Below are 15,123 nucleotides of genomic sequence, written 5' to 3'. Positions count from 1 at the left end.
TGGGTGCAGAAGGAAAGTGATGAAGAAAGAATATTCTGTCCATATTTGGGGCGACAGTAAAGCACATGGTAGTTTTCTCTGAGTTTTTCCTCCAGTCTTATTTCCAGAGGCTGTCTTCTGGGAACTTGGTCCCAGTAACTGTTTGGACATTGAAGATCAAATGGTTTGACTTATGGTTTCTTATCCTGTGATCAATTCAATGCTCTCTGCAGGGGGACAAAACAAAAACAAAAACAATTCACCTGGAATCCAAGCCGCTCACGGTCTGAATGACTAAACAGCTGTGTTTTTCCATATCGCCCCACGGGTGAGTAACTTTGCCCACTGCCCCTAACACTGCTTCCAAAGTGGAATAATACAATGCCAGTATTTGTGTGTGTTAGCACGTGGTTGTCCTTCAAGTTCTGGATGACTACGGCCAAAAATCTTCCCTGTGAACTTCTACCTTTTTATTTTGAACCTTAAAATTCAGAACTTTGTAATAGCCTGCCTCCAATTATTTCCACAATTATTTCCTATTTAGCAACCTGTTCTTTGCATACAAAGTTCTCTAAAATAAGTCTCGGACTTCTGTGTCTTCACAGCAGAAACTCCAAGAAATTTAACATTTTTCTGATCAGCCAATAAAAAGCAAAAGGTCGGCACGTGGTTTATCAGTTTGGGCAGGAGGAAGGTATTCCAACCAGATCCTTTCGTTCTTGCCAGGATCAAACATGGCGGGCCGCAGCTTTACCTTCCAGAACACCTAGCTCGCTTTCCCGCGACCCCAGTCAGCTTCGGCGCTCCTGTTTTTTACCTACGTTCCTCCTTGCGGCTCTAAGAGGGTCAGCACCTGGGAGCTTGACAGCGGACCTGCTTCCCGCCCCCACTCGAAGTCCCTCCCACTAGCTCACGTTAACCAATCCTAAGGCCGCACTACGGAGACTGGCAGCGCCGGCCGGCCCCACCCCCAAGCTCACTGTGGCCTGAGGCTGCCGGGCCGGTAGCGTCGCTTTCGGTCGCGCGGACTAGTAGTGTGGAAACGCGGGCCACCGAGGCTCGCTGCCGGCCGCTACTCAGCCCAGTGCCGCCGAGGCTGTCGGCCCGGAGCCTCCGCCATGGACTTCGAGGACGGTAAGCGCCGCCCCTAGCTGGTGGCAGCGGTGGGCAAGGAGGCGGGTGGCCTGCGCTGGGGGTCTGTTTACCGTCTCAAGATGGCCGTGTGGGCTTTGTTCTGCGGGCCCGGAGGCCGCCCGCCCGCCCTCCAGCCCGCCAGCCCGCCAGCCAGCCGCGGGCCCAGTGCCGGGAATCGGCCTCCGTGGGGGCCGCGCGCCCCGATCCCACCCGCGCCCCCGGCGCCCGCTGTGCCCGGGGACCTGGGAGTTCCGGGCCGACCTGGGTGGGGAAGGACGCGCCCAGAGCGCGACGGCCGCGGCGCTCGGCCCGGGTGCGTGAGGATTGACCCGGGCCTCCCAACTTCCCGGTGCCGGCCGAGGGGCGAGCGGGGCCTCTGCTCCCTCGGCCTGCACCCCCCGCACGAGGCAGCCACGCAGGTCGTCCGTTTAGTAAATCCTCAGCCCCGGGGACGATTTTTAGAGGCTTGTATACGGTGATAGTTCTGTTTGTCTTAGTTTAAGGCGAGTTTAAAGGGCGTCTCCAAGTGATAAGCGTAGGTGGATATCTACATATTCAGATTGGAGAGTGAGATATTTGTGGTGAGCCAACTGAGATACTCACCCACCGCCATGACCTGGTCGTCCAACCCTAGTGAAGTAGCTCCGAACCAAAGCATTTTTCTCTGGGTTGTGTAAGGAGCGGACTAAAGTTAGAATTCTGGCTTCACATGCCCATCAGATTCAGACCTGTCCGCAGCCGCCTGGCTGGGACTTACTGCTTAAATGAACTGTATTTCAGTAGTATCTTTCAGCGGTCTCTCACACCAGTTCTTCGAACCATTCTCACATGCTCACAAAGTAAAATAATTTGGTCTTCACCTTGTCCTTGAAACTTGCCCAACTTTCATAGGGATTGGTGTCAAGAGAAAATGAGTGTATAATGACAGCATTAGGGAGACGTGAAAGGGGGCTTAAATGATTAAATTGGGTTTAATCTTGAGTAACCAGGCATTTCTGAATAAAACAGTTCACTAAGAACTAGTTGTTAGCTTCTAACCCAACCAAAAAAAACAACACAAAAAACCCAACACTTTAACATTGAATGTGGTATGATCTCAGCATGTGACTGTTAATAAATGAACTTTTGATCTTTGATTTTCTGCCACAAAGAGTTTTGCCAAGTCTAAGTGAATAAAAATGGACTGGTATAACCCTTTTGTGGATACTTTTAAGTTACTTTGTAATAGAAAGGTCAGCTATTAAGTAGCACAAACTGGTGTTTTTGTTTTAGTTGATCTTTGACTCATTTTGATATAGATACTTTTAAACTATGTATGAGTAGTTGAAGTGCCAGAGTTGGGAATTAAATTTAAAAATGTATTATTGTGTTGCACATCAGAGTTGATGACTACCAACACCCAAGATACAGAGGAAGATACTAAGGTGGGGGAGGGGTTGGGGAGCAATTAAAGTGGCCCCGTCACACATAAGGGAATCCATTTTCTGTAGAGAATTGAAAAACAATAGAACTGTATGTTTGCTTTTTATTATCACCATGTACCTACAATTCTAAACAGTGTAAATGGTAAAATACTCCCTCTTTCATGCCCTCTCTTCACCCCATCACTATATTTTGGGGGATGGTATTTGACTAAAAATATGTCTGAATCTAATCCTGTGTAGTGGAGCTGGATTCTGTTGTATCAAAACTAATGTATAAATTCCTTTCTTTCAGTATTTATTAGAAAAATTAACTAGAGACTTTGACAATTTTTAAATTAGTTTTGACAGGGAAATTGCTAATATGGTTTTGGGTTATGTCACATCCTGGTTAGATACAGCACACACACTCAAACATATAAGCATATATATTTCTCAAATAAGATTCTGAAATTTTAAGAGAGTAAATTAAGTGATAAAAGAAATATTATCTTTGAAAAAAATTATAAATTGCATGGAATCAATTCTCAGATGTCCTCCTATTTCCATTATTAATACATACTTTAATGTATTTGCCTTTTCTTTTGTTAGTCTGTATAAATCAGTACTGGATCCTCTCTTTTGCCTGTTTTTATATATTAAGTGTTTTAAACTAATTTTTTCATTACCATAATTTGGATGATAAACCTGAGGGAGATAGTGAAGAGAAAGAGATACATGTTTTCCCATATGAAATATTTGTAATTATACTCCACTTTTGCGAATAATTGAGTTACAGTTTTTTAAAATATTGTGTTTCTTTTAAATAGATGGGTATGTAATTTCAGATTTTTGCTAATATTGCACTAATTCTGTTCTGTTAATGTGTCTTCATAGATTGTTACACACACTCTGCTTGCAGAAATACTTATCAGGGTTTTAATGGTGAGTATCCGTTTTCATTTGCTCTTAAATGTTAAGTGATACATTTCAGTTTTTCTTTTCATACGTATAAAGTACTGAGTAAAATGCCAGTCCTACCTTGTTTCAGTGTTTTTTTTTTTCTCTTGATGTATCACTTCTTAGGATTAATGTTGTCATACTGTATTTAGTATTTGAATTAGGGAATTTGGGATTAGAAAAAGTTAAGGCATTCATATTATCTCGTCTCTTTGTTTTATTTGAATTGCGATCCCTTTAATTTATTCCAAAAGGCCTGACTGTATTCTGAGTGATGAGTTACAAGAAACTGGCTGACATTTTTGTTGAATTAGAGGCTTTGGTTTGAGTAATGTAGATTAAATGGATTATTGGCTTGGTTCTATATTGCTTCTGTTGTAATATTTTTGACCTTGTTTTTGAGGTCATTTGCTTTAATGTGTTCAAATGTGTTAGTATTTAAAGAACTGACTAGAGGAGCACATGAAAAAGCCTGATTATTTATTAACATAAGCATGATGTTGGAGTTGTGACTACAGAGTTAGATAAAATCATGAGAGGTATGCAGAAAACAACTGGATATCATTTTGATAGTTTACTATAAGGCTCTTCCAGACAGGATAATTATGCAGGAAAGAACATGGAACAAATCAAAGAGATTTTGAAAAGTATTGCATGAAGGACCCCAGGGAGTGGAATTAAAATTCTGATTGTCAGAGAAATACAAAATTCAATTGCTGTACAGAATATAATATATTCATAAAGTAAAACTTAAGCAAATGTACTACTAAACAAAGGAGACTATATCATTTCATGGGAATAATTACCATCCAGTTGATTTCTGTTTATCATCTCTCAGAATTTAGAGAAGCTTTGGGTTTGATGTGGGTTAAAATCTCTCACTGTATAGGAAGTATTCAATATACAGGGTGGGCAAAGTAGGTTTACAGTTGTAAGTACATGAAGCACAGAGTTGATTCTTGTATTATTATTTATTAATTATTGTAGTACTTTCCATGTGAACAACTCTAAACCTACTTTTGCCCCACCCTGTCTATTAAGTGCTGAAAAATACCTTACTGAGCAGGAGAGTGACCTAATAAAATTACCAAAGGAAGTTTAATTTTCATCCACATGTAGGTTAGATTGCAAATTAGAAAATTATCTAGACAGCTATTTCATAAATTTAGGTATAATGATTTTAAGACCCTGGACTTGGAGGTGAAATAGTAATTTAAAAAATATTAAGATATTTCATAACAGAGTAAAGGCTTTGCCTTAAGGAAGTCGGGGTTCCTGCCTGGTAGGAAGTGGCCACACACTGCTCTTGTCTGTTCTGTTCATTCTTTTCTTTCTTTCTTTGCCTTTATACTCTGCGCCATCCCTGCTGATAATTTTTTGGAACCTTCCAATGCTCGATTTTAATTCTGATCTTCCCTGTAAATAATCTGTGAAAAGAGTAAATCTGTAAAATTATTTGTGAATGTTAAATGGGCAAATAAAAAACAGTGGAAAAGGAAAAAATATTAAGATATTTCAGGAGAAAATTAGCAGAACTTGTAGGCTAACTAGTAGTAGAGAGTAGAAAACTGAGAGGGATGAATAAAAATGAATCCAAGATTTTAAACTGAAGTGAGTAGGACTAGTGATTTTACATAAGAAAGTGATTTGGAAAGACAGAAGGTCATGCATGACCTCTAGTAGGAGTTATTAAAGAGTTGGATTTAATGTCTAAATACAGGACTTTGACATGCAGGCCCCAAAATTTATTTTCTTAATGTACAAGAAAAATTTATTTTTCTTAATGTACAAGCTCTTTTTGTTGCAAAAAGAGCTTCAGAAATTTCTGTCACTAATGTTAGTATTTTTATTTTTTCTTTTTAGTTCCAATAATGGTTCTTATTTGAGGGTGATCCCCTTGAATCTTACTTATAGGGCAAGTGGTCCCCAGCTGTGTATGTTACGAAAAAGTACTCTGAATGATTGTGAAATGCATCTCTGGTTAAAGACAAATGCTTGACAACACTTTGAAGTCTGGGTTATCTATATTTTATTAATGAGGAACTTAATTCAGGGATATAATTTGATTTCAGTCAACAAATATTTTTTTTGAGTGACTGCTATATATCAGATATTATTCTAGGAGCTGGCAATAGAGTAGTGAACAAAATGGACAAATATTCCTGCCCTTTTGGAGCTTACAGTCTAGTAGGATTAAATGTACGGTAGACATAGTAAAGAAGTAACATGTTTAAGATGGTAATTGCTAGGGAGAAAAATAATGCAGGGAAGGATGATGATGATGATGACTGTGTGTGTGTGAGGAGGGGGAGAGAGGAAGAATTTTAGAGTAGCTGACGAAGGACTCACTGGGAAGGTGACATTTGAGCATATATTTAAGGGAGGTGAAGATATAAGTCAAGAGGCTATCTAGGGGAAGAGTGCTGTAGGCTTTAGGAAATAAAAGATAAGTAGTTATCAAGTGAAGCTAACAATACACTTCATCATTAGCATTGTATTTTCTGTCGACTGAAATGAAGACATTGGAAAACATGCCAGGAAACAAATTTTCTCTACACCATTTCTTGGAAGAAAGTTGTATTTCCAGTATCTCTGTGTTTTCTTTCTTGCTCCATTAAATAATAATTTTAAAGTTTTTATTTATTTATTTTTAGAGAGAGGGGAAGAGATGGAGAAAGAGAGGGAGAGAAACATTGAAGTGTGAGAGATACATCGATTGGTTGCCTCTTGCACACTCTCAAATGGGGACCTGGCCCACAACCCAGGCATGTGTCCTGACTGGGAATCTAACTGGCAACTTGTCAGTTTGCAGACTGGCACTCAATCCACTGAGCCATACCAGCCCGGGCTAGAAAATACATTTTATTGATTATACTATTACAGTTGTCCCAGTTTTCCCCCCCTTTGCCCTCTCTGCCCAGGACCTCTGTCCCCTCCAGCAATCTCCATAGATTATTTCCATGGGTTGTGCACATAAGTTCTTTGGCTTCTCCATTTCCTATAATGTTCTTAACCTCCCCCTGTCTATTTTGGGACCAATAATGCTTCTTATTCTCTGTACCTTTTCTCCCATTCTGCCCCATCCCCCTCCTAGCTGATAACCCTCCAAATGATCTCCATATCTATGATTCCATTCTATTCTGGTTGTTTGCTTAGTTTGATTTTTTTTTTAAGATTCAGTTGTTGATAGTTGTGAATTTGTTGCCATTTTAATGTTCATCAATTTGATCTTTTTCTTACATAAGTCTCTCTAACATTTCATGTAATGATGGCTTGGTGATGATGAACTCCTATTGCTTTACCTTGTCTGGAAAGCACTTTATCTGTTCTTCCATTCTAAGGGACAGCTTTGCTGGATAAAGTAAACTATGTTGTGGGTCCTTGCTTTTCATCACTTGGAATATTCCTTGCCAGTCTCTTCTTGCCTGCAAAGTATCTTTTGAGAAATCAGCTGACAGTCTTATGGGTACTCCTTTGTAGGTAACTGCTTTCATCTTGCAGCTTTTAAGATTTACTCTTTTTCTTTAACCTTTGGCATTTTAATTATGATGTGTCTTGGTGTCCTCTTTGGATCCAACTTGTTTGGGACTCTCTGTGCTTCCTGGACTTGCATGTCTATTTGCTTTGCCAAATTAGGGAAGTTTTCCTTCATTATTTTTTCAAAGAAGTTTTCAATTTCTTGTACTTCCTCTTCTTCTGCCATTCCTATGATTTGTGTGTTGGTACATTTGGAGATGTCCCAGGGTACCTTATACTATCCTTGTTTTTTTGAATTCTTTTTTCTTCTTGCTGTTCTGGTTGAATGTTTACTTGTTTTAATGTTCCAAATCATTGATTTGAATCCTGGCTTCATCTCCTCCAGTGTTGGTTCCCTGTAGATTTTTCTTTATTTCACTTGTAACCATCATTTCTTCCTATGTCTTTTTTATTTTGTTGCTGTACTCAATGATTTCTTTGAGTGTCCTGATCATCAGTGTTTTGAACTCTGCACCTGATAGATTTGTTATCTTCATTTTGTTTAGTTCTTTTTTCTTGGGCCATAGTTCTTTTCTGTTTCTTAGTTCTGTTTTTTCATTTGAGCCATATTTCTTTGTCTCCTCAGTTTGGCAGCCTCCCTGTGTGTGTTCCTGTGTAGAGCTGCTATGACTCCCTGTCTTAGTAGCATGGCCTGTTATAGAAAAGTCGCTTATAAATTGTGTGGGGGCAAAGCCTTAGTTTATTGTGAGGGAGGGGCAAACTGCTTCGTAACTTTGTGGCTTTGTGTGGGAGGAGGGCTAAGTGAGCGGACTTTGCCTCTGCCTGGCTTCTGGAGGTTTCCTGAGCACTCACCCCATTTCCAGTCACTTTATGCATTCCCTGTATGCAACTGACACCCTTCCAGCTGTTGGCCCTGGTGTTAAATCCCCCATTGGGCTCGTCTGCATATGTTTTGCAAACCCTTTAAGGGGAGTTTCCTGAAAATCTGGGAGTGTCTAACTCTGCCCCAACCCCCACTAGTTTTTACAGCCAGAAGTTATGGAGATTTATCATTCCAGTGCTGGAACTCTGGGCTGTGCATTCTAGCCTGGGGCTGGAATTGCTGGCTCCCAATGTATCCCTCCTGATTTTTATCCACCACACATGAATGTGGGACAGCCCTTGCCCATTCTACTGCCACTGCCACCTCTCCTCACCATACTGTGTCGCCTTGCCTTTCTGTCTGGCTCTGTTCCTCCTCCTCTCCTCCCTTGCTTCCCATCTGGATGAATGTGACTTTAAATCCTTGGTTGTTGGACGATTTTCTGACTGTTCTGGGTATTTTTTTTTTTTTTTTAGTTATTTTTAGAGAGAGGTGAAGGGGAGGAGAAAGAGAGGGAGGGAAATATCAATGTGTGGTTGCCTCTTGTGTACCCCCTCCTGGGGACCTGGCCCACAGCTCAGGCATGTGCCCTGACTGGGAGTCGAACTGGCCGCCATTTGGTTCACAGCCCATGCTCAATCCACTGAGCTACACCAGCCAGGGCTTGGGTGTTACTTGTTTTGAGATTTAGTTGTAATTCTTTCTGTGGTTGCACAAGACAGCAAAGAATGTCTACCATCTTGACTGGAAGTACAAAATGTATTTAATGTTTTTAAAAATATAAATTAAGGTATTGCTCTGTGTATACTATTGCATTTATTAGTGTATAAAATTTGGGGAGGGTGGTAATGACAGATTTTAAAGGACTTTATAGGAAACACATTCTAAATGGTTTTTAAATGTTGTCATTTTTATAATCATAATAAATTCATTTTATTATCTTTTATTTATTTTTTATGTAAGATGCTGAAATAGAAGTAGAATTGCAGTATAATAAAATATTAGTATTATTGTATTTGACTTTTTTAGTATGTGTATTACTACAATTTATATTAATTCCCTTATTCAAAGTATTTGAGTATTTAAATATTTGTTAAGTAATTATTTACAGGTACAGTACCATAGATTGGCTCCACTTAGTGATTTTAACTTTGTAAAAATAGCTATCTCAATTACTACGTAAGGTAATTGAAATTTGGCTAATTGAAAATGTGGTTGCTTCTGAGCTGTTAGACATTTAGAGAGCAGTTTGATGCAGAATACTATATTTGTAACAAAAATGTTCCCTTTTGACATTTTTAAATACTGATTTTTCTTGAGAATAGTAACTTTTTATTATTAATATGTACTCTGTAGTATCTAATACTGGCCTTATGGTAGTAGATAGTCAAATAAATACTGGTTAAATTGAAAATAATTTTAATATAGAACTTTTTAGTTGCTAATGTCATTCTTTGAAACATTAGGTTTCTAAAGCAAATTTGAATTTTCAGTAAATTATCAGCTGCATTTTTTTAAATGTGTAGTGTGACTTTAGCTTAATGTTACTGATGAATTATTTGTTCAGATGATTAATATGAATAACTTATGTTTTATGCAAAGATTCCCAAATAGAATGGTATATTTATCAACCTTTTATTATTGACTCTTTTAGGAATGGATCGTGATTATGGCCCTGGATCTTATGGAGGTCTGGCATTCAAGGATATTTATCTAAAAATTCTTCTTTTGAGTGCCAGTAAAGGTGAGCATCATTTAATTTTTTTCTTTTTAAACTCTTTATAGGGATGGATCGTGACTATGGCCATGGATCCTATGGGGGTCAAAGATCCATGGACTCCTACCTAAACCAGTCATATGGCATGGACAATCACAGTGGTGGTGGTGGGGGTAGCAGGTAAATTGCTTATCACTTGGCCAAATAATTAGAAGACTATAAGATTCTGGATAGTTTAATTTAAGAATTCTTTAGGCATGTTATGATACTTGAAATTCACTGTTTGGTATTTAATAATCACCTTAAATGTTTAAAGATATTAATTAAGGGTTATAAAAATTATCTCAGAATCATTGGCAGACATTATTTCAGGAACCTCAGATAATTATTATCATTTCTATATAATAGTGTTAAGATTTTCTGTCTTTAGCAGTGAATATTTCTTTTACTTCTTTTAGTTTTAACTCCTGTCAATCATAATGTCCTGAACAAATGATATAAAGATGTTACTGGAAATATTATATATGAAGCTTTTTCTTAATGATTTCTGAAAAATCTTTCATAATGCCGGGTGCTATGTTAGGCAGCAGGACAGTCTTTGACTAGAATGGGTTTAACTGAAATAGCCTAGCCACATTCAGTTTCTAAGAAACATTTAAGATAGCTATTCTTATCATTTTAATTTTAAATTAAGTAGTAAGAGCATATTATAATAATAAAAATGTTCTTTATGTGTCTAGGTTATTTATTGGCAGGTACTACCCACACCAAAAGCACTCATGCTGTAGGCTAGGATCATTGTATTTAAGCTATGAATACTATACTTTTTGCTTAGCTTAATGCACTAGAGTTTAGAATGTATTTATATTTTGCTGTTGATACTGTGGAAAGCTTAAACCTAGTTGAACTACTACAGGCTTTAGTATTGACCATTTTTCAGGCAAAGGTGGTCTACTTTTTGAGACAAAGATTCCTAGTAAATAACAATAAAACTAGTTAGGAAACATTTGAAACTATTGTCCTTCTTCATAAATTGAAGGATCTGGATTCCTTAAGGATGGACTAAATGATGCTTACTTTTCTTTCTGCTTTGAGTGTGCCACTATGGTTTATAGTAGAGAAAAATCAATAAAATGAACAGTTATGACAATTTTGCTTATATGAGAGATGTTTTGAAAACTGTAGTTGGAAAGAATAATGATTTTTATATGGTTACTAGGATTTGGAAGTAAATAGTACCTTCTATTTAGCAATCTGTAAATAATTGAAGTAATGTAAAATTCAAATGTTTTAATATATCAGTTATTGCCTTGTTACATGTAAATGTAATATGTATAAATTATGTAGATGTTATTGTTTATCTCATGTGTAATTGTGGAACTTTATAAAACCATGTTGTAAGATATCAAGTATACTTTGGATTTGTGAGAAGCAAGATGATTTGTTTCTTCTGTTGACACTATTAAAACCTTGAGGAGACTGTGTGCTCCCCTTTTTTTAGAGTAGTTTTATGTGATAATTTCCTGCCAGGAAATAATTTTTCAAATAATTGAAGACATTATAAAATGGATTCTTTCTCATCTGCCTTGAAAATTCATATGCAGAGGATATATGTTGGTGGTTCTTTTATGTTCTATTTTATGTGCTTATCCTTCTAGATTTGTTAGATTTACTATTCTATAAGTGAAAAGCAACTGAGGATTGATTATTGACCTTAGCCAAAGTTTGGCAGGTTGTCAAATTTTATAACCAGAGATACTTCTCTAAATTTTGAATACTATAAAAACTGTGAAGCAGTTTTGTGATATAGATTACTGAGGGTGCAAAAGGATCTCTCCTGTGTCACAAATAGCCTACATCTGTGTAGTCTTTAATTTGTGTCCCTATTGAAAGCCAAAATACTGTAAATATTTTGTTGTTTTGTAATATTAGGGATGGATTCAAAGAAAGTTTGAGTAGTTTGTGAATTTCAGCAAATAACTTTTTCTAAGACTAGGGCTGGGCTTAAATAATTACAGGCAAATCTTTTTTAATAAAATAGAAAAACTGCTATAAAACAAATTTTTAAGCTAACTTTTGCTTACCTCAATTCATATGCAAAAACTGACTCAGGTAGCTTTCTATCTGGTCTCATGTTGAATTGCCCAGCCCTAATCAAGTGTGAACAAAAGTAGAACTGTGCAAACCAGTATGGTGTAAATGAATTTTAGTTGATAAATGTCATCTGATAATTTGTCTTTTGAATTGTCTAACATTAGTAAGCTTACTTTTGTTTTTTCCCTCACTGTGCAACTTTTCCAGGTTTGGACCTTATGAGTCTTACGACTCCAGGTCTTCTCTGGGTGGGCGAGATCTATACAGATCTGGCTATGGTTTTAATGAACCCGAACAAAGCCGCTTCGGAGGTAGTTATGGTGGTCGATTTGAGAGCTCCTACCGGAATAGCCTTGACTCTTTCGGAGGTAGAAACCAGGGCGGGTCTAGCTGGGAAGCACCTTACTCCCGTTCAAAATTGAGGCCTGGGTTTATGGAGGACAGAGGAAGAGAGAATTACTCTTCCTACAGCAGTTTTTCTTCACCCCATATGAAGCCTGCACCTGTAGGCTCTCGGGGGAGAGGAACGCCTGCTTATCCTGAAAGTACGTTTGGAAGCAGAAACTATGATGCTTTTGGAGGACCATCAACAGGCAGAGGCCGAGGCCGAGGAGTAAGTACAACAGAATCTTTCAGATTCTTTTCACTAGTCACTCTTTTAAACCCTTTCAAGACCATGGTTTTCAATTAGAATAAACACTGTTCATCCCAGTGTATTTTGAAGAAAAGCTGAGTCCTAAGCATAAATTTTAGGTTGCCTGTAAAACTTTCTCCAGCACCTCAGAATATAAGTTGCAGTGTGAGATGATTGTTCATTAAGTTTTGCCAAATCTCCCTTTAATAAAAAGGTGAGGATGTTAGGTTTGGTCTAAAAGGGGTTAAAAGGAGTTGCATTTTACCTTGTGAACACTAGCAGTTTTGCTGGTGGGACAGTTCTTGGATTTTTGTAAAAGGTAACTGAACCCTTTGGAGTTTTGAGTAGGTTAAAGGTGCAATGTATGATAAAATGTTTATAGTTTGCTACTAAACTCTAGCAGGTAGAATTTCTTCAAAGCTCCATATTTCACATTAAACACAAGAGACTAAAAGTTGGTGATAGTTGAGGGTAGCTTAGCCTTGTTTACATGGTGAAGAAGTTGATATGTATAATAGGTTGTAGAAGGATTTGTGGTCAGTATAATTTTGCTAACTCAACACTCTTACAATATGTCTTATTGCTGGGTGTTCTATTTTTCCTGTGTCATTAGTTTTACTATTGAGAAATAATTTACTACGTGTACATGTTTATGGCTCCTTCCTAGGAAGTAATATTTTGTAAATTATTGCTTAAATGGGCAGATATAGTAGTCTTCAAGTATTTGATTTTAGGATATGCAGTGTTAAGATTATGCCTATTTTCTTAGGTAACTTGACTAACATGAAATTTTACCTAGTAAGTGTATGTAGATTATGGAGTTATTATGTAGTTTGGTCATATAAAGAATATTGTATTTTTGCTATAATGTAAGAAATGTGGTTTTTTTTCCTGAGTCAGTTGCTCTTAATATTCTCTTTGCAGAAGAAGGTACTTTTGGTAAAAAGTGTAGTAGGGTACATGTTTTTGACTGTTCATTGGCTTTTGGTACATCAGTGTAGTATGTCAAACTTGTTTAGAAATTTTGCATTTACAACAGTTAACTCTTATGTAAAATGCATTGCACCTTTAATGGATAGTTAATGAAGATTTTCTGATATGACTATATATATTACCTGGAAGCACTAATTTACTCAAGTCTACTAGGTTAGATAGGATAGGTATTGTAAGCCTAACATATGTGTAAGCAACTGATTATGTTGCTATATCACCATACTTTTTGATTGTAGGTTAATTGAAAATAGTTGGGGTAAAATACGAAAGCACTTAACATTTTTCATGCTGTGTATTACTTTATAGGCAAATGATTTTTTTCTTAATGAGACTTCAAATATCAATTTTGTTTTCAAAATAGAAAAACAGGTATTCCTGAACTTTGTATTCACCATTCTAGTCCGAATGGACTTTTCTTTCTTTTCTCCTGTTAATGAAGTAGATGAACAAATAGGATTTTCTTTTTTAATCTTCACTTGTACAATTCCCATTGGATCCTTCTCTTCAGATTACTCCTCAATCTTTATCTTCTAAAAATAAGGTTAGCAGAACAAATTCCTATGGACATGTGACCTCTTGGTGTAGTGGATTTTGTTATAGTTAATGATAAGAGAAGAGGAAGGACACAGAGTCGTTTGGTTGCATGACTCTTCGTCTGTAAACTTTTGCTTCTCAGGCTTCTGGGTCAGAATATGTTTCTCTAGGTAAGAATGTGAATGGAACGTCAGATGCAATTCTTTATCTGAAGTGTGTCTTGGAAGTTGATGCATGGTTTTATGCTTTAACTCTCCTATTTCATACTAATGTTCCATCTCGCCTTCTCATTCCCTTTTTCAACAGGGAGAGATCCTAAATGATTTCTGGGTGTTTTTTACTTTAAACTTCAAATATGCTCTTCTTTGTGTTTCTTAGTTTTAAGCTAGCATTTAGTACAATAAAGATTTCTTTTAAGGTCTTTTTATGGGAAAATACCAATTAGGAACTCTGAAGAGGAGTTGTCAGAGAGTTGTACAAGTGGTAATATTTTGACAGGCACATATGTTTATGATCTCAAGTAATTTTGAATTGTAAAAATAAAAAGTAGGTAGGAAATATCCATATTTCTTCTACTGGAAATAAAAGCATTAATTCACTGGATTTGAGTTCATGTAATAATTTACAAAGTTTTTCACTGTTCAGAGTGGACATGTAAAATTTAGTTACATTTTGGGGAATTTTCAGGTAAAAATTACTAGATAGATAACATGTACATTTTATATGAATTCATTCTTTATCTTTGGGTATTATGCTAATAAATATTTCTTGATTTCACAAATTTGCAGCATATGAGTGATTTTGGAAGCATTCATAGACCTGGAATTGTTGTTGACTACCAAAACAAATCTGCCAATGTGACAGTTGCTGCTACAAGAGGAATAAAGAGAAAAATGATGCAGCCATTTAATAAGACCAGTGGAACCTTTATCAAGAAACCCAAGCTAGCAAAACCCGTCGAGAAGCTGAGCCTCAACAAATCACCCAGTAAGTAAGAAAATATAATTGCTGTGGTTTGGGATAATTTTTACCTTTTTGTAAATTTGGTGCTTTTAGATAATTTTTTCATATTTGTATAGACAAACTGCATAATAATTATAATTGCAGAAATTAGGTTTGTGAATCCCCTAGTACCGTTATTAGTCATGAACATCAAAATTGCCAAGATAATTTTTAAATTAATATGCCCTTGTTCCACCCCTTTTCCTTAAATCTTGGTTTAGGGTAGAGTCAGAACATCTATATTTTTTAAATGGCTTCATGCATGATTTTGAGTCAGTCTCCTTTCTTGGGCATTATAGTATATTTATTGTTGGAGGTATTGTTGAGGAAGTGTTAT

General features: G+C 37.0%; 1 protein-coding gene across 5 annotated transcripts in view; it reads left to right on the top strand.

Annotated features, from left to right (window-relative positions):
- The first annotated feature begins 968 nt into the window (after positions 1-968).
- ZNF326 (zinc finger protein 326) overlaps positions 969-15,123 on the top strand; it is a 43,399-nt gene continuing 29,244 nt past the window's right edge. Inside the window, exons 1-6 of one of the 5 annotated variants that reach the window (XM_045847120.1) lie at positions 969-1,113; positions 3,411-3,458; positions 9,467-9,502; positions 9,598-9,709; positions 12,095-12,236; positions 14,573-14,771. In XM_045847120.1, the coding sequence (XP_045703076.1) occupies positions 1,098-1,113; positions 3,411-3,458; positions 9,467-9,502; positions 9,598-9,709; positions 12,095-12,236; positions 14,573-14,771 (553 nt within the window). In that variant the 5' untranslated portion in view covers positions 969-1,097. Of the gene's footprint in view, positions 1,114-3,410; positions 3,459-9,466; positions 9,557-9,597; positions 9,710-11,830; positions 12,237-14,572; positions 14,772-15,123 lie in introns of those variants that run through there. The other 4 variants (XM_045847119.1, XM_045847123.1, XM_045847122.1 and 1 more) reach the window with 4 other exon arrangements.

The sequence above is a fragment of the Phyllostomus hastatus genome, unplaced genomic scaffold, assembly GCF_019186645.2.
Source record: "Phyllostomus hastatus isolate PE091 unplaced genomic scaffold, TTU_PhHast_1.1 phas_contig_524, whole genome shotgun sequence".
NCBI classification, from domain to species: Eukaryota; Metazoa; Chordata; class Mammalia; order Chiroptera; family Phyllostomidae; genus Phyllostomus; species Phyllostomus hastatus.
This window is presented reverse-complemented; position numbering and strand designations above follow the sequence as displayed.